At 37.4% G+C, this 20888-nt stretch overlaps 1 protein-coding gene across 1 annotated transcript; it reads right to left on the bottom strand.

Annotated features, from left to right (window-relative positions):
• Nucleotides 1-1934: 1934 nt before the first annotated feature.
• vil1 (villin 1) lies at nt 1935-18529 on the bottom strand. Its single transcript, XM_052606733.1, has 20 exons — nt 18377-18529; nt 14774-14878; nt 14597-14671; nt 14312-14508; nt 13196-13304; nt 11010-11120; nt 10688-10890; nt 10527-10605; nt 9531-9629; nt 8998-9151; nt 8626-8726; nt 8398-8535; nt 7824-7982; nt 4474-4653; nt 4234-4379; nt 3798-3942; nt 3522-3710; nt 3360-3428; nt 3015-3170; nt 1935-2741 (listed from the first exon to the last, which is right to left on the bottom strand). Exons 2-20 carry the CDS (start codon nt 14849-14851, stop codon nt 2628-2630), a joined length of 2502 nt encoding a protein of 833 aa, XP_052462693.1. The 5' UTR covers nt 14852-14878; nt 18377-18529; the 3' UTR covers nt 1935-2627.
• Nucleotides 18530-20888: the final 2359 nt, after the last annotated feature.

Below are 20888 nucleotides of genomic sequence, written 5' to 3'. Positions count from 1 at the left end.
GGCTATTTGTTAAGTCGTTATTTAAATGAATAGGCCTAAAATTAGGAAACGTGCAGTTAATCGCTGGTGTCAGTCAATCAGTCTGTGTGTAATGAATGAATATAATACACAAGTTTCACTTTTTGTTAGTGAAATAAATAAACTTTTTGATGATATTCTAATTATATGACCAGCACTTGAACACCCACCCAGTGCTTTAAGTGGGCCAGTATGCACAGGTACCGCCACTTCCAAATATAGCTCTTGAGCGTACCACCACCTCTCCTTGCGTCCAGAACGTGCTTTTAGCATACCAGTGCGTTCATTTGGACATCTGTTTTAATAGAGGTTTTAATCCTTTGCCTTCATTGCCGCTTTTCAGAGCGCCCCTCACAATGCACGCTTCCTAATTCTTCCTAGTTCGGAGTATGGAGTGTGAATCATTTCAACCAGTTTGGGAGTTCGGAGCGGGATCGCGAATCATTTGAGTCAGTTCGGGAGTTCGGAGCAGCTTCGCGGATCATTTGAATCAGTTCGAGAAATCGGAGCGGGTTCGCGAATCATATGAGACAGTTTGGGAGTTCGGAGCGGGTTCGCGAATCATTTGAGTCAGTTTGGGAATGGCAAATCATTTGAATCAATTCGGGAGTTCGTATAGGGTTCGCAAATCATTTGAATCAGTTCGGGAGTTCGTAGCGGGTTTGTGAATCATTTGAGTCAGTTCGGGAGTTCAAAGCGAGTTCGCGAATCATTTGAGTCAGTTTGGGAGTTCAAAGCGGGTTCGCGCATCATTTGAATCAGTTCGGGAGTTCGGTGTGGGATCGCGAATCATTTGAGTCAGTTCGGGAGTTTAAAGCGGATTCGCGAATCATTTGAGTCAGTTTGGGGAACGCGAATCATTTGAATCAGTTCGGGAGTTCGTAGCGGGTTCGCGAATCATTTGAGTCAGTTCGGGAGTTCAAAGCGGGTTCGCGAATCATTTGAGTCAGTTTGGGGATCGCGAATTTGAATCAGTTCGGGAGTTCTGAGCGTGATTTATTTGAGTCAGTTCGGGAGTTCGGAGCTGGTTCACGAATCATTTGAGTAAGTTTGAATGCAGTAGTGCAGTAGCTCTTTCTAAGGGTATTTTTTCCAAATTCTTTTACACATTTTATTTATGTTCAGTAGTTCTTTCTAGCTCAAGCAACTCCACAAACTAATAAAAGGATTTATTATTAAGGTTGCCTGTTGACTGCTGCATATAAAAGCCCTTCAATATAGTTGTTGTTACCTCAGGGGATGAGGGGAATCATCAAAAAAAAAAAAAAAACGGAAATTAATTTTTTTTTTTTTTGGCTATAATAGAATACTGGCGCCTCTTTTGGGCCACTTAAAGCACTGCACCCACCAATTTACTTACACACATACACACCCGAAACAGCCTTTATCACAATTGGCTAACACTGCTGTCAATCAAATTCAAGAATAATGCAAAAATACATTTGATTTATTTTTGTTATTTGAGATGCTACAATAGTTCTCCAATTGTGCTAAAATAGAATAGCCAATAATTATTTAACAAATATTATATTTCATCAGAGTAGGCGTTCACTGCCTATATACGGCCCTGCTTTGTGTTAATACGATCCCTGCTGAAAGAACAGTTTAAATAAGCCTAAACTCAGATGGTCTAGCAGGCCAGTCATGATGGTGTTGTTTGCTGCTTAAATTTTAGAGATCAGCAAACTTGCCTAGACTGCTTTAAAGGGCCTTTTCTCTTCTCAGCTGGGGTATACTACATGACTTAAACATCTGACAGCTTTCCTAATTAACAAGGCTGCCCTAGTTTGACTATAATTCTCGAACTTTAGTCTCTATGCTATATAAATGATAACAGTTTTTGTAACGCGTATACTGTTTTGTAGACTGAGATGCAAATGCTTTGCTTATGGACAAAAAAGAGACACAATACCATATTACACTTATGCATAAGTTAATGTATAATATTTGAATTAGCAAAGAGGCAACAAAAGATTTTCCATTACAATGAGCCTTTCCGGTTTATTGACTTTTTCCTTTAGACAGGTGGTGTGCCTCTTATGCAGTAAATGATTAATACGAATGGAAATTACACATTAGACAGTATACAGAAGTGTCCTTTATAATTAATACTCAGTGTAGATGATTAACCTCAGCTACAAACAAATAAAAACTTTTATCTTTGTTAAAATATATTACAATTTATTGTAGTGCTTAAGCCACTCATGTAAAGTAGCTTTTAGTCAGTGCTTGAAGGTTTCCCCTTGAGGTGCATTAAGAAAAGATTACGTTGGAAGTTTACCAAACAGCTTTAATACAAAATCCTGTGTAAAAAAGACAGATCTGCAAACTTCATTTTCCCATATTGTCCATATTTTGTGTTCAAAATTATACTTTTAAAGTAATTGATTCTGCTTTATAACATATGGTGATTTCAAATAAATCAATTTGCATCTGCTAAAAAATACATTTAAATAAAGTAATTAAACATGTAAACATGTAAATCTAAAAACTGTAAAAGGAAATGATCCTGACTGTAGTGTTTTTGCATCACACCACTATTAGCATTTATACAGTTTAGCAATGAGATGAAGTCTGTTTCGTAGAACAGGGATGTATGTGTGCCCATCCTAAAACAGGCCCTTTTCTTTCTTCAGGTTCAGCTGCTTCCAGGACGGCAGAGCATAGAAATCAATCCGAGAAATCCCCATGATCAGATTAAAATCATCATTTGAGAGATAGTCCTGCATAGATGACAGAGGTGTGTGTTAGTTTTATCGATGAATAAATGTCCCAAAACATGTCCAGGTCAATTCTGCCCCCCAAAAAGAAATTAAAGTCTGCTATTAAGATATTTAATTGTGATATTACCATGTATGTAAATTAGAAAATGTCACAAATATATAATTTTATATATATATATTTGTGAATTTTTCTAAATGTATAATATATATACATAATGATTAATTGCATGTTGGCTTTGTGTATGCTTGATTTGTGTAAGAAGATCAGTTTACCTCTTTTCTTTTGGGGTCGACTCCATCAGGCAGGTCTTCTGTCTGAATGTTCACCAGATTCTCTGGAGGAAAGGTTTGTGTGACAGGAAGGGGCAAGTTACCACCTTGAGTGGAGCTACTTGAGTTGGTTTGGTTTGAGGTTGGCTGGGTGAGATCCTGTGTAAGATGTTAAGCCATTTTTACTTTCACTTGTTACTAAACATTTACTTTTTGCATTTAGAAGGTGCTTTTTCCCAAAAAACTTAAAGAACATTCAAGTTATAGTATAGATTTTCTCAGTTCATGCAACTGAACCCATGATCTTGGCTTAATGACATGCTATCCTTTGAAGAATGAGTAACCTACCACAGTAATTTTGATGAGATCAGTTGCATCTCCAAGTTCTGCTTTAAGCTGTTCATACGATTTCCCACCCTGAAAGAGAATAAAAAATATTTATCTATCGCCTGTGCTAAATGCTTGTGAAGTGAGTTGTCATGCTGAAAAACTGTCATGTCATCTACTTACACTCCACTTTTGTGGGTCCCAGGCGTGAAACCAGCCTGTAAAAGTGGGCGGCTCAAAGCCTTGCTTCACCACTAGGATAGGTGTATCCAGATCACGCCCTGCGGGATGGGATTTTAGATATTCCTGTGCTGTAACCACTGCTTCATGCCTCTCTGTGTCATTGGCACCTTTGCCGATCCACAGGTAAACCTGACAGAACATATTTGTGCTGTGATTTCTAGTGGTCCAGAAAGAATTTGAACAAACGCGATGAGAGAAAACCACCCCCACATTCACCTGATCCCAGATGTCCAGCAACATCACGTCATCCTCATCCAGGTCATCTTGGTTAAAGTGTGTAATCTCTGTCGCTATAAAGCGACCCGTCTGATTGGAGCACTCAAACAACCGGGGTGTGATATTGGAGTTCTCATCCTGAAGTCTAAGAATAGTCGAAATGTAGAGGCTATAGTATAGTCCTAAAACTTGTGAACTGTCTTTGTAGACAGCATTGCAAATATCCTTTGCAAAAAAGCAGTGCCGAAATGCATCCTCCAGTGCTAAACCCAGTGCTAATATTATTCATTATTTACATTATGTACATAATTTCAAAATATTTATGAGGTAATATTTGAGTTTGAATATGTCCTTAGAATGTAGATTCACTATTTAGACAACAAGGCAGCTGAATTTTTAATTTTCTTTTATGTACAATGTGCAAGTTTTACTGTACCTTTTGCTGCTGGCATACTGAGACTTTCCACCAAGGTTAACCCAGAAGTCAGCAGGTTCCTGGCCCTCTGCAATAACATGCTTCTCCCTCTTAGAGATGATGTCAGCCAGCGTTTTGGCCATCTCTCTCTCATCTCCACTGCAGCCCTGCACAGTAATATTTAATGCAAGTATTTATGCCAGACAGGTAGGAAACATCATCTGAAATATGGCAGATATTGTCAGTATTTGAAATACCAACCTTGCCATACCACAGGTAGCAGCACTTATCTGTGCTGAGCACAAACACATCGTTGGAGTTCAGAGAAGATGAGCGTGGAGGCACCTCAGTGGCACGTGTGTTGAACTCATTTGTTCCATGGACATGAAAGAGTCTTACTGACGGCTGAGAATGGGAGGAGCCTTCTCTGGAACTTCCTTCCTGTTATTCAATCACAAAAAGTCACAAAAACAAAGAAGGTGGATGGATGCACTACAAGGCTTAAAGGTTAGGTGTGTCATTTCTGGATTGCTAGCAGCACTGTTCAGAATTATTTCCATAACACCCCTACTGCCTCTTATTTGACAGTCCCACCTCAATTGTTTTTAAGGCGCCACACATTTCACGCTTTTCTTGTAGCTTACTTAAAATGTCCTTGCAAATTAAACGTGTATAGATGAAGGTATGTTCATAGCAAAAAAATATTTTAGCTTGTTACTGAAGCAGTACCCTCAAAAGTACACATTTGTATCTTAAATAGCCTTAAAAGGTGCATATTAGTATTTTGAGGCACTAATATACACCCTCCTAATAAGCACCCTTTATGAAGTGACTAGAGACAAAGTTGTAACTTTGAAGGTACTTTTTATTTTATTTTAATTATATTTATTTTTAAAACAGGAAGTGTTTTTGTGTTTTCGGTTTCCGTTGTTATAACTAGGGCAGGACTTAAGGGGCGGGGGCCCCTGGGCTTGAGGTTATGTTTGAGCCCCATACCTTCACTAAAAATGCCCTCAAATAGAACATCATTATGGAGTAACACAAAATAGACCAACATATGCTTTGAGGTTCATAAATAATACAATAAATATGCAACGTGTCTGGGATATAGTCAAAGTTTAAATGTAATACTGAATATTCAATATAATATAATAAACAGGATGTGCTCTCTCAGTTGAGAGAGCAAACCCTTAAATAAGTTTGAGCAAAAAAAAACAGAGATGTTGGCTTATAAGTATTATAAAATGTATTGTCATACCTTATGTCAGGTTCTGGCTTGAAAAAGGCAGCTTTCTGAAATCATATTTAAACTTGGTCTGACTCAGGTTGCTGATTTTTTCATTTTCGTAAACCAGACTATCAAAACCACCTAAAATCCCATAGATGTTTATTTAGGGGGTGAAAACTTCTATACAATAAGACTTATGGTGTATCTAAGCTGTCAATTGCTATAACAAAGTTTACCAACTCTATAAATAAATAAACAAACTATATAAACCCAGCATAAGCTGATTGACTGCTTTGACTGGTCTCCCAAGCTGGTTTTAAAATGGTTTGGACACTTTTTTAGCAGTTCAGGCTGTCTTATTTTTATTTTTTTTATTATTATTATTTGTTTAACTGAATCAACTGGTTTTAGCTGGATTAGCAAATATAAAAATGTTAACAACATGATAGTAACATTCATATCATGCAAGAAACATGATGACAAAAATGTTAGTAACTTTCTAATCATGCTAACAACATGCTAGGAAAATGCTTATCTTGCTAGAAATGTGCAAGTTATTAATCATGGTAAAAAAAAAGGCTAACACGATGCTAGTAACATGTTAATCATGCTAGAAAAATGTTAGCATCATGTTAGTAACATGCTTATCATGCTAACAACATGCTAGTAATTGCTAATCATGCTAACAACATGCTAGTAACTTTTTTTATTTATGATAAAACATTACCAACTTGTTAAACATTATAGAAACATTTCAGCATCATCCTAGTAACAGGCTAATCATGCTACAATCATGCTAGAAACATGCTATTGCTAATCTGGTTAATAACATGCTATTGACTTGTCAGTCATGCTAACAACATGTTAGTAACTTGCCAATCATGCTGACAACATGCTAATCATGCTAGAATCATGATAGCAGCATGCTATTAATTTGCTAATATTGTTCAAAATATGCTATTTATTTTGCTAATCATGCTAACAACACACTAGCAACTAACTAATCATGCTAACAACATGCTGATCATGCTAAAATCGTGCTTGTAACTTGCTTATAATGGTAGCAACATTATAGAAAAATGCTTATCATTTAAGAAACATGTTAATAACTTGTTAATCATGCTAACAAAATGATAAAACCATGCTATTAAATGTTATTAACGCTTGGATCATATTTAAACAAGTTAGTAACTTGCTAATATGATAACAACATGCTAGTAACATGCTTATCATGATAGAAACATGCTAGTAACTTGCTAATCATGCTATTAACATGCTAACCATGTTGGAAACATGCTATAAAAATGTTAGTGATATGCTAATCAGACTAGAAACAGCCTACCAACCTCCCCCAAACTTAAAACTTTCAGACCGCAAGGTTTTAAATCTTTTCTAAAAAAGTTACAACTTTTTTCAAGCCAATTTAAAGTTTGTCTACAAACATTTTAATCTAGTTCAGTCGATAAATTCAATCGAATAAAAACAATAAAATTAAATCACTATCAACAAAACTCATATTTGGATTATGCTTAAATGTTACATAACATTTTTTAATGTAGAATGTAAATGATTTTTAATGTAATGTAAATGATTGCAAAAATGAAAAAAGCTACTTTTTTTAAAAATATGAAACTAAAACCCCCAGTAGGTGCCAGCAAGTGACTGTCTTAATGAGTGAGTCAATTCAGAAACAATCAATTCAGTTAAAAAGCCGATTAATTTAACTTTGCAAACTACTGTACTAGCCTGATTGAATCATTTGCCTGTCCGTGTAACGCTTAGGGACCAAAACGCTGTTGTTCGGAGATGCAGCGGTTTTGCTGTTTGTTCTGTTTTCTTTCTGATGCAGCAAAACTGAATTTTTATGTCTTAAAGTTACTCTGTAAGTTGTTGTTTATTGTACACTTGCAATCATGTAGAAAAGGGAGACATACAAAATGTGCAGGACAGGGGGTCCTCCAGGACGAATTTGGGAACTGCTGTCATAGGCATATCTATCTTATAAAAACTCTTTTTTATTTAACAAACCAATTGGTACAGACGCGATTCAATACTTGTGTCCTTCTTTTTTGTGAAATAATCATAAAGGCCAGTTAATGCTGTATGATCGTGGGGTCGAAGGTCATAGTTGTAAGCTGTAGCCCCAGCTGGCCCATTTAGATCTTGCGTGCACAGTGTAAATGTGACTTATAATTTCTGAACTCTGACTAGCATATAACGAACAAATCAAACAAATGTAAACATAAACCTGCAAAGGCAGAGCCCCCTACAAGACTGGGCCCATGGGCTGCAGCTCACTCAAGCCCAAAGTCTGGCCATGGTTAATAACAGATGAAATGACCAAGTGCTGCTTATATAGAGAGAGACAGCCTGACAAACTTACCTCATAAACAATCATTTTGCCCTTGAATATGGCCATTAGGTGCATAGGCTCCTTTCCCATAGGAACACGGACCTGCACTGGCTCCCCATTATACTTCTGGTCCAGGATCACAGCCTGATATGCAGAGGCTGTCAGCTCCGCTGTGCTTGCATGGCGGCCCTAAAATGCCATCAGTATTCAGAATTGAACTGAGAATGCCTTTTAAATAACGATTAAATTCCTGACTTTGAATTGAATTTAAAATAGGATACAGAATTCCAAATGTAATGTAGGAAAGTGGAATTAAAATGTTTAATTCAAAGAAATTTGTATCATTTAATTGTAATTTTTAACTATAAAAGCATGTGAAACTGAAGACTGGAGTCAACTTCAGCTTTTAGATCACAGAAATTAATTAAATTTTAATAATATCTCACAATGTTTCTGTTTTACTGTATTATTTTTACTGTATTTTTGATCAAATAAGTGCAGCCTTGGTGAGCAAGACTTCTTTAAAAAACATTAGAGGAATCTTCTTTGTATAGGATTAAGTTAAAATGTACAATGATTAAATGGGGAAGGAAGAGACACTTACTTGCCACATGTACAGAATGTAGTGTAGTTTGCTGTTGACTTCATATTTGTAGAGAATGAGGTAACAGTCCCCACCGTAGAAGTGGCCAAGCCACTTCCTCTCCACAGGGACAAGCTCATTGTCCTCTATCCTCCATACCTGAGGGATGAACAAACTCATGTAATGAGTTTGTTTTCATGGAAATGAATGAAAGGTAATTGTAATTTCATCAAAGGTCATTTCACTGACCTCAGCTTCGCCCGACCCATCATCCACCATTTTCTGCTGTGCAGCCAAGTCAGGTCTGGCGTGCATTGAGGTGGCGTCAAACTTAATTTGCTCAACCTTGGCTACAGAAAGCAGAAATTATAACATAGTAGAGTCAGAATCATGGGTTCCTGTGGCTCAATGGTATTGTGTGTAGCATTGTGTTAGCATTGCAAAAGATCAAAGGTTCAATTCCCATATTCACTTATTCGAATCCTTGCATGGCATTTTAGTCCACCACTGCCAATGTTCATGACTGTGTTTGCAGTTATAAGACTAAAGATGGATTCTTTTTTCATCTCCTGGACTCTTGTTTTTACACATGCTTTCTTAACATTAGTTAACAATGTTCACCTATTTTTCCTGGACTGTGAGTGGAGCCCAATCCAACTGTCTGTCCCTTTTCTGTCCACTTCTGAAAGAGTTGCTTGAACACTGATGATTCTGCTCCTTCACTTACTGTCTCTACATAGGTTGATGAAGGATATCCTTTTGCCTTTATGTAGGCCTAGAACAATAAAACATAAAGTGAGATGATGAAGTGTTTCTTTAGCAAGAATTTGATATGTGATTAAATTAACATTTGGTGCAATACACTTTTAGTTTAGAAATATTGGGCATTATTCAGTGATAATTGTATACAAATGGCCAAAAATGGGTTTGATGCTATTTTTTGGGAAATCCACAATCTATACCAGATAATTTTTGTCCTCCAAAATAGTGACTTAAAGACTTGACTTTTGAGGCCTTGTATGATCAATTATTTAATAATCAATGATTGTATTCACATGGGTTTTACTCACAAATACTTTTAAATACGCAGTTGGTGAATGAGCTCCCTTGTGAAAAGCACACTTTGATTAGTGTTTTGTTGGTGTAAGACTCACCTCTGCTTTCTTCAGAGATTCTGCTCTCTCAGTTTTTGATGCCTTTTTGCCCTTCCAGATAAAGATCTTTATTCCGCCTTGATCCAGCAGATAGCAGTCCTGTCACAGGAATTACGTCAGTTAACATTTTTTCTACTTTTAAAGTGTCCGTTTTAGTTTCTCTTCCTTTTCAGCTAAGAAATGTTTGTGCAGAAGTGGTGAGTCCTTTTATAGACACTGCATTTTTGTTTTTGCGAGTGTTTGTAAGAACAGCCATGCATCTTTTAGATCACAATGAGGATTACACACTCGTTTAGCATTTGATTAGCCATCATACATGGAACTTGCTTGCCTTCGTTGTGGGTGCCCGTTTTGTTCCTCTTCTCCATTTCAAATCAATAATTTGTCTTTTTCACAAGATTTTCATTTAGTTTATATGTATGTTCTTGGTCTTGGTGCACAATTCATTGACAGTTCATGGATGCATGCTATAAATGTTTTCATTAACTTTGATCAAAATATGTCTGAAACAACTTTTATAATTAAAGTCAGAAGCTTCTCTTGCTCTTCAGCCTATTTCCTCCAACTATTCAGCTCCATATTTTAATTTAGCTTTCACTTTTCACAATCCAATCAATTTCCTAATTAATTAATTTCTCTCATCGAACTTCCTTTTTGTCTTGAAATAATGTTCGACTACATAAGCAGTTGTAAAGCAACAGCATTTCATGAAGACTTTTTATACTATATTCTGTCATATTTGCATCACAATCACATAACCAAATCAAACTGCAAGACTGTGTTCCTTATAGTTCTTTCTTATCTTAACAGGCATCCACTATGTAGGTGTACACATTGTGCTGATGCTGACTCAATGAAATGCACCTGTGCACTTTGACATATGGTGACACTTGACACTATATATCATTAGGGGCTTATGCTATCACTGTAGCCTTTACACATAATTTTTTTATGCTTCTGTGTTTAGTTTGCATCAGCTGTCATGGTTATTCATACCTCAGTTTTCAGCAGGTCTTGTGTGAGAGGTTTCACTGCCACCTCCTGCACTACAAGGTTACCCTGAGCATCTGAAATACTTTTCACACAAGATACTCGTTTTAGCTTGAATACATCATTTTCAACACATGCTTTCATTTGTAGTTAAAACTATTACTCACTGAAAGAGTTTAATGGCAGTCTTGAGTTTCTCATCCACAATATTATCTGGGATGGCATCTTTGATCTGTTTTCTCTCTCCCAGTGCCTGAATCATCAATTTCATAGCTTCCTCTGAAGATTTCTCATCATCTCCTTCCACTACAGTCACTTGTGCTCGACCACCCCTCTCTCGATCACGAATGTCCTTTGCTAGGTTCATTCCCTATGAAAACCAAAGCCTTTAGTGAACTTACAGTGCAGATGTGAGAATATAAACCCCTTAGCATCAACAATGTGTTTATGTTACTGAATAGGGTTGTCTTTGGATTGCAAATCAATTACCCTTAACCTCTCCATTCGGTTACTCTTGGGCCCATTCCACTGAATGAGCAGGCTCCCAAGGTCCAGCAGGAACACATCACCTTGATTAAAGCTGTTCCAGCTCATTTCCACCTGCGCACAGAGAGATTCAAAGGCATGCGTCATATCCACTGCGCCAACACCACTCCAAAGTTTAAAGTAGTTTAAAGTGTAAGGATCTTTAAACCGATAATGATATTTATCAATATTGAATTTTAAAGCCAATATCAGATGATAATATCAAGCATCCCTAGTTGTCTAAAATATGTTTTTCTGCCCCAAGGGACAGGCATCTGGGACTGGACTATTATTTGAAGTGTTACGGTAGGCCTGCAACCTTTCTGAGTGTCCACTAATCAGCATAATTCAACAGTGTAAACTTTGACCTATTTTGATGGGTTTTTTTACATTTTTGGGAAGTTACATTTTTCATTTTCTGCATGACTAACAAAAATGACTGATGGATTGTTTTGGCAAAAGAGCTACATGTATGCAATGTGTGTTCTTTGATTACTAGCATGACTTGAAATGTATTGAGTTACAATTACTCAATCTCAACATGCTTGATTAGCCTACATTTAGAGTTACTAAAAGTTACAAACAATTGTACAGTAAGTAATTACATAACTCAATAGGCCTAGTTACTTTGCGCCTCTGCCATGCAGGACCCATGTGTTCCCAGTTCAAACCCAACTTAGAACATAAATATGCCATGCAGGACCCATATATGCGTTCCCAGATCAAATCCATCTGGCTATCCCCACTCAGCCCATAAATATCCCATACAGGACCCATATATGCTGTATCCAGTTCAAACCCATGGCCACTTGTCCCATAAATATGCCATGCAGGACCCATATATGTGTTCCTAGTTCACACCCATGGCCACTTGGCCCATAAAATTCTATGCAGGACCCATATATGCATTCCCAGTTCAAACACATGCCCACTTGGACCATAAATATGCTATGCAGGACCCATATATGTGTTCTCAGTTCAAACCCATGCCCAGTTGGCCCATGCCTGTCCCTTATGGGGCCCATGTAATCAGCTCATATGGGCTTCCTATGTGGGACTCATACTAAAAAACCTACAAGGGAACCGCTGATTTCACCCAGTCAAAGCCCATGCCCACACAGTAACCATGGAACCCGTACTTAACCCATCTGGGCCTCACATGTTATCGCTGGCTGTGTATGGACTGGTGATTTTTAATCAGGCTTGTTGTAGGGCTGTGCAAAAAATCGAATGCGATTTTCATGCACATCTCATCAGTAAAGACGCTCCTGTTATTAGAAGAATATCTCCAGCATGTGCGTTCAGATCAGGGTTGCCAGGTTTTCACAACAAATCCTGCCCAGTTGCATTTCAAAACTAACCCAATCACGTTTCCAGGAGGTTCCCTGATAAAAATAGCTTCCCGGGGTTAAAATATAGGTTTTTTGGCAGGGTTGCCTTGGTAAAATTCGCATTTTAGGGGCTAAATATCACGTTATTGGTATTGGGGTCACTTCGACCCGCTGACATGAAAAACAACCACAGACTTGGAAACACTGGTTGGCATTTACTACACAGAGCCGTAATTCACTCTACACAAAATCGATGTTAAAATCGCAGGCGATTCTTTGTCGATTTTGAAAACGATTTTGTGTTAGTTGTCAGTAGACTATGGCTCTGTGTAGTAACTGCCGCTCCACCTGAACCAGTGTTGCCAAGTCTGCGATTGTTTTTCATGTCCGCGGTTCGAAGCAACCCCAATACCAATAACGTGATATTTAGCCCCTAAAATGCGAATTTTACCAAGGCAACCCTGACAAAAAAATTATATTTTAACCCCGGGAAGCAATTTTTATTGGGGAACCTCCTGGAAACGCTAGTTTGGGACTAGTTTTGAGCAGCAACGGGGAAGGATTTGTTGTGAAAACCTGGCAACCCTGATCTGAACGCACATGCTGGAGATGTACTTCTACTTACAGGAGCATCTTTACTGATGAGATGCGCATGAAAATCGCATTCGATTTTTTGCACAGCCCTAGCTTGTTGTGGGTAGTTGTTTTTTGTGTTGTTGCCATGAATAAAAGGAGAAGTCAAATGTCGTAGGGGTTTTACACCTCTGGTCGTGTTATAGTGGGTTTGAATTTCTTTATTGTGGGTAGAGCTATTAATACCTCTCCTGCAACCACATGCTTATTTCCCTTAACATGCAGCAGTCTGCGAATGTTGTATGTGTTTGTCTCCACTTGTTTCATCCCAGATGCGACTCCACCTTTTTTGTATCTGGAATAAAAAGATTAACATTGTTATCAATTGGAACTCATGTTTACTCACTCAAACTGTACCATTTTTAGTCAAATGAAATGAAGAAATCTGTTTTAGTAAACTTCCACATTTTTAACTTTGTGACTAAGTGACGCATTATCATAAGTCATGTGCTTCCTCACAGCTTCTTAAAATAAAGAGGCTCAGTGGTGGAAATTATGATTAAAGCGGTCATATGATGCAAGTACGTTTACATATTTAAAGAACTTGCCATTGATGTTTCAAATGAGTAGAGTATCGCTTGTTGTTCGTCGTTTTGCTGATCACAAATACAGACATGGTTTTATGTTTACACAGCGCGATATGCAAGGCAATGTGTAAAAAGACAGTTTAAGTCATTATAACCAGTAATTATGTCCCCATTGGATGCAACAAATGCCTCGTTTATAATGGGTTTTACTGGTTTTGTCTCGTCGCGCCGGGAGACGGCATCACAGTATGTTAAGGGGCGTAACATTTCTGTCACACATTTGAGGTATTCAGCCAATCACGACGTACTGGATAACTGGCCAATCAGAGCAAACCTCAGTTTTCAGAGCAATGAGCTTTGTAAAAAATTGACACGTTTCAGAAAGGTGGGGCATAGAGGATCAACAGTAATGTGTTTTTTTTTTTACCTTAAACTGCATAAACACATTGCATTACACCAAATAATGTTCTTTTTAGCAATGTCATATGACCCCTTTAAAGGAAAATATGTGCATTGTGCACATCCTCGTTATTGTAATGTAACATACATACTTTTTAAATGGTAATCCTTTAATGTATGGAGATTTAAAAATATACTGTTAATATCTTTAGTAATATCTTTTTATGCAGAATTATTTTTAGTTTTATTTATTTATTAGCAAAGTATCCTAATGGTCCTAAAATATATGTGATAACATATGTGACCTTTATATGTTTTGGTTCATTTGGTTTATAGATTCATTCAAGGTAACCCAATCAGTCAGGAGATGGCTTACATGATGCCCTGTTTAAAGTATCCTTGGAAAGTGGCGCTCTCGTGACCCTGGGTTTCACGATGCTGCACAGCAGCGCCCCCTAGGTGTTCATCCATCTGCGTGGTGTATATCGCTGCTGCTCCCTGCTCATCCTGGGAGGTGGCATTGCCCAGCCAATAATGGAGGTCATAGGTGTAGTTGTTGCTGGTCTTGTGAGTCTGAAAATGAAATGTTTTCCTTTATCGGTTAGTTTTTGTCAGGTTAAATGCACTTGAGTCGATTAGGACACTAAGTGCTGATACTTACGTAGAGTATTACATAGCTGTCTCCTTCAAAAAACTGTCCATATGTTTTAGGTGGACAAGGCACGAGCTCCATGTTCTAACCAGTAATTTAAAAAGAAGCCAGTTTAGTTATTTGCTAAAGATGTCAGTATCTCAGATGTTGAATGCACTGATTTGAAGTAGTATCCTTCCTACTTACCTCCACTCTCCACACCTGAAGTCCTGGTGTGGTTTTATCAAGGACTTTGGGAACATCGGTCTTGACATCCTGTGGCATGGTGCCAGCTTACGTCTCAGAAAATGCCTGGACGAGAGAACGAGGGAGGGTTGGAAAGAAATTACTTGAGTTCAGTGATCTAGATCGTTTTCTTAGAATTACAAAGCACACATGTCCTGTGCATGAGCTTCTCAAAACTGTATTTGTGCATTTCATTTTGCTTTCCAGTACACAATGACAAGCAAACAAATGTTTTTATTGCTTTTTAAGGATCCCTTTTTTTCTGAAATCTACACTTTATCCTTCATCTGACCTCACTGTTTAACAAAGAGAAATAAGCGAGATGAAATGCAGCCAAGTATGGTGACTCATACTGAGAACTGCTGCTCTGTGCACACACACACAAACACACACTGCGAACACACACCCATAGGCAGCTATTTATGCTGCCACACCCAGGGAACAGTTTGGGGTTTAGTGCCTTAAGACTGAGACTCAAACTCACAAACTTAGGGTTAAGAGTCAAACTCTCTAACCTCTAGGCCATGACTTATTATTTACTCACCTTCATGTCACCCTAAACCTAAAGGCAGTTATTTTTCTCTAAACATGGCATATTTGATATTGCAGCACATAAACTAATAATTAAATGGAAGATTTCCGGTTAATCATGACTTTTTTAACTAATAATTAAATCTGTTCTTCCAATGAAGCTATAATATGGCTTCTGAAGACTTTGGACGTTGTTTTTGGACTTTGAAAGCCATGGTCACTATAAACGGTATAAAACTGTGGAACATGAAACTGCGTGAACTGTTCCTTTAATATATTGTTTAATGATTTCCTTCATGATAGGCTTTCTTAGTGTTAAGTGCAAAAGAGGGTGCAGCCTAAATAAGAGTAGCGCACTTCAGTTTATGCAATAGTAAACCCAGACACTAAAACTAAAAAAAAAAAGTTTGAACGCTTATGGAAGAAAGATAGTCAGCCATCACTGGTAAAGGAAGTGAAAGCCTCATGTCAAATATATGTTGCTAACGTGTGGTAAAAATGCTACGCCTCCATATCCAGAGCAGTTATATTAAGTGTGGCTGAGATGTCAGGTGATGATCAAGCCCCACAATCCTTCACTTTATCTACTGCACTGAGCACAGAGTTCAAGCTGCAAATAAATGTTTGCTTAACCAGAATGTCTGTCGTATTTTCCATATAAACATCCTTAAAACATGGTTAATTCAATTAAAAGGAAAATCATGCAATGTGCCATTTCAGGGAATACGTTTTTGTTTAACTTTTTCTAAAAAGTTTAGTTCTATTATTGCATTTAATCTACAAGCAAAAAAGCTAAATTCAAGATTTATTCTAGTTATCTAAAAAGGTGCTTAATTGTTCTGAAAAGAATATCAAAATGTAAACATCTTCCTAAATGCAATCTTAAATATGAATTTTGCAAGATATTTATTTGTTTTTAATCACTAATTCAAGATATTATATCTGAAAACAAGACTAACTATATTATGCAAGTTCGAATCTCAAATTATTTGGTCTCGTTTAATGGATGTTTAGATATTTTACTGAAAAAAAAAGACAGAACATTTCATATTTTTGCACTGAACTGGCTATTGATTAGATACATTTAATCAGTACAGATTTAATTAAATAATTTAGCCATAACTTTCATTGCATTACTGATACACTTTTATAATAATATATTATATGAATATTCTCTACATTTGCTCACGTAACAAACTATTATGTTCTAAAGGAAGTTGAACATGGTTTATAATAGGGGACTATAAAAATTGGATTATATTTTGATTATATTTTGTTTACTTTGTTGTGTGCAAACCACCTATCTGTTTAAATATGCTGCAGGCTATGTGGCTAGTGAGAAACAGTGTCTCTGTTTCAAAACTATGGCTTCTCACATTGAAATACCAACCACATCCTTTCTACACTCACGTCCGGATCCTCACGTACACTGATTTAAGAAACTTGCTATTGCTTGGTTACTATCATCCATCTGTGGTATTGTTTTTAACAAATTAAGCAGGAAGTTTCAATCAAATCATGTAGGGCCATCGCATCTGACAATAGCGCTGACATATTATGGTAACTTAATGACATATTTCAGTCAGTGTGACATGCATTCATCCTCAAATTGTGGTTTATTTTATTTATTTGTATTAATTTTATTTATCCTACAACCAGGAAGAACCCCTTTAGAAATCATAATCTCTTCATCCAGGGAGACCTGGTCAAGACGGCAGGATACAAAGCAAAAAAAAAAAAAAGTAGTACAAAACTTATAAAAAATATCTTCTCACATCAAATTAATTTCACTAAAGATATTTTATTTATAAGTAGCCAAGCAAAATGTCAGATCACGAACAGCGATCAATACACACAGATACAGTATACACATCCTAAATATATATATCTAGATCTACATACGCCCTAGAGGATTATTTTCTGTTTGCAAATCCCAAATTTATGAGCTTCCTTATCAACATCTTTTTTTGTTTGCCTTGTACCTTGCAGCATAGATGTTGATATGGTCTGATAATACAGAGGACTCAATCTCTCTTGTTTGATATGATGGTTGGGTTTTATTAGGTTGTTGTATTACTGTCTCTAGTGCGAGCAGATTGCGCTGACCTTTAAGTCACCAGTTAAGTCACCTTTGTAAGTGCAAAGGTTCCTATTTCCTAACTAGAAGTTACGTTGTTAGTGCAATAATGACTTACAGGCTTCACTATGCTGTTACAGTTACAATGGCATAATCACAAATGATGCCCTCCAGAATTACTAGATGCAGAGTGTCAGAGCAAACAGCAAAGTGTGCAGAGTTTTTATTTAACCACCATGTGTTTGATTAGGCCTGACAGTGCTGTGTACAGAACATATCTCATCTCCACCTTTTTTCCTTATAACCTTGATTAATATTCTTCCTGTAAACTGCCCACCATGACCAATCCAACCTTCTGTTTCAGTCCAAAGCATATGAGGAGATCAGATTATGCAATGCAAGCTTATAATGTACAATGCAATATAGAAAAATAGCATGTTGTCAAGTCATTCAAAGATAAAGCCATTAATGGATGTTTTAGTCACCACTGAGATTCATTCAGAATGAATAACAGCAAGCCAGCTTAAACACCATACAGATTTTGTTATTGCCAAACACACTGTATACCAATGATATAAAGCGAAGGGTATTATATCCTAGAAGAGACGGTCAGAATATATTTAATGTTAGATAACAGATAAAAGGCAGAACATGAGCACTTTTGATAACCATAATTCTAATAGCTAGGGCATTTTTGTCATTTCAATTTTTTTTTGCTACAGATGATTTAGTTTAATTAATAATAGTGATTCATGCTAAATGTTTAGGCATAACCACTGAACAATGTTCAAATAAAAAGCACTGCTATATTAGGTACTAAATATGCAACTGGGTTTTCCTTTTTTCTTCTTTTACAGGTTCAACTTTTACAGTATACTTGGCTAATGAATCACTTTAACCGTCAATGTTAAAGGTATTTTTCTGCAACGGTAAGAGCGAGAGTAAGAGGAGCTCACCTGCCACCGGTGGAATCGAGAAGGAAGCAGCCAGGTAAAGGTTCTGCTGGTTCACAGCCAGTGGTGGAGCTTTCTCTACTTTACAACCCTTGCACTTTTATCTCTATCTGTGTTCATTCATTTAGGGCCATATATGGCAAGAGCAGGTGATATGCATACAGGTGTGTCATATCTGTGGTTACAGGCATAAGTCGTTCATCTCGCCCCCATCCCCAGTAGATGTCTCTGAGCAATAGAGTGAAACAGATATTTGTATGTTTGTTTGCCTCTCCACCCCCAGCCCATCTGGTGCCATGCATACTTGTCCTATACATTTTACTGTAATGTGTTGAAATGACTTATATACTATACACTGGCCACCTCCTTCTGACCACTGAATTTAATTTCCTGTTTCCCCCCACCCTGATAAAAAATATGAATTCTTATTTGTTGAATTATTTTATTACCATAACAATTATATGCACTATAGTGCTTCTCAAATGGTTTGGCCATGGGACCCACATTTTCCCATTGTAAATAAATTAATAAATAAATAAAATTGCGTAGAAACATTTATGATTAGATTTCTTTTTCCCAATTTACCTTCATTGTGTGATTTAAAAACGGTTGAAACTTTCCCAAAAATATCGCCTTTTGAGTTCTGCAGAAGAAAGAAAGACATGACAAGTCTGAAATAACAATAAAGTGAGTAAATGATGACAGGATTCTCATTTTTAAGTGAGCAATCCTTTTAAACTAAAGATTGTTAGTGCAATGGACCTTTCTGAAAAACTACAATTCTTCTTTTAACAGGAAAGAATACTCGAACTGAAATAACCCTGATTTGAAACTTAAATTCAAGTGCAAGAATCCGCTCTAATCTGGACTGGAATGCATTACTGGTTAACTCTTACATAGCAGTCAAAGGTCTGGACACACTTGGTTGGTAGAGAATCTAGACAAAGTATAGTAACTTAGACATGTGGAAGATAAAATAAAAGACTGATTAGACTGCAGTTATGGCTGCATAATTCCATTTGTGTTTTATAGTTTTGGGTATGTTTTACTTTAATAATAATATATGAAAAATCTTAATATAAAATAATGAGTAGGTGTGTCTAAACTTTTGACTGGTAGTGTATCTTAATACAAGTCTAAAGTCCATGCATTATTACTGGATGGATCAAGTATGACATAACAAGTGGATAAGGAAGCTTACAAACAGTGCTTTAAGTGGGCCGGTAGGCACCTGTACTCAGTACCGCCACTTCCAAATATAGCTCTTGAGCATACCACCGTTCATTTGGACATCTGTTTTAATAGAGGTTTTAATCCTTTGGCGTCACTGCCACTTTTCAGAGCGCCCCTCACAATGAATGAACGCTTCCTAATTCTTCCTAGTTCGGAGTATGGAACGTGCGTGAATCATTTGAACCAGTTTGGGAGTTCGGAGCGGGATCGCGAATCATTTGAGTCAGTTCGGAGCAGTTTCGTGGATCATTTGAATCAGTTTGAGAAATCGGAGCGGGTTCGCGAATCATTTGAGTCAGTTCGGGAGTTCGTAGCGGGTTCGCGAATCATTTGAGTCAGTTTCACTCATTACTCATCCCCTATATATTGGCTTGTCTCACATCTTGTGTTTGTGAGATCATTGTTAGGCTATATGTCGTGGTGGACCTTGTTTGTTAGCTTCATTGTTGTCTGCGTTTGGATGTCTGTGTTTCCCCAGGACCTCATCCACTCTACGCACTTCCACTCAGCTACAGACACTTACCTTTGGCTCTATTACCCGTAGTTCCTGTGCCATCCTCTCCTGCTGCCTACACGCCATCATCATCCGGTTTCCTCACCTCCTCACCACCACCTTGGAGTGTCGTCTTCTCAGCCTCATTGTTCCCTTGTGTTTGTTTGTCATCTCATTCCATTAAAACCGTTTAACTCGCATCTGTTTCCACACTTTCCGTCACCCCACCATCACAGTTCGCGAATCATTTAAGTCAGTTTGGTGATCGCAAATCATTTGAATCAGTTCGGGAGTTCGGAGCGGGTTCGCGAATCATTGAGTCAGTTTGGGGATCGCAAACTGATCGCAAATCATTTGAATCAATTCGAGAGTTCGTATAGGGTTCGTGAATCATTTGAATCAGTTCAGGAGTTCAAAGCGGGTTTGCGAATCATTTGAGTCAGTTCAGGAGTTCAAAGCGGGTTCTCAAATCGTTTGGGGAACGCGAATCATTTGAATCAGTTCGGGAGTTCGTAGCGGGTTCGCGAACCATTTGAGTCAGTTCGGGAGTGCGGGTTCACGAATAATTTGAGTCAGTTTGGGGATCACAAATTATTTTAATCAGTTCGGGAGTTCGTAGTGTGATTCATTTGAGTCAGTTCGGGAGTTCGGAGCTTGTTCGCGAATCATTTGAGGGTAGAAGTTTGAATGCAGTAGCTCTTTCTAAGGGTATTTTTTCAAAATCCTTTTGCACATTTTATTTATGTTCAGTAGCTCTTTCTAGCTCAAGCAAATCCAAAAACTAATAAA

Source organism: Carassius gibelio, chromosome A9, assembly GCF_023724105.1.
Source record: "Carassius gibelio isolate Cgi1373 ecotype wild population from Czech Republic chromosome A9, carGib1.2-hapl.c, whole genome shotgun sequence".
Lineage (NCBI taxonomy): Eukaryota > Metazoa > Chordata > Actinopteri > Cypriniformes > Cyprinidae > Carassius > Carassius gibelio.
The sequence above is the reverse complement of the archived record's forward strand: the minus strand, read 5'-3'. Positions and strand labels throughout refer to the sequence as shown.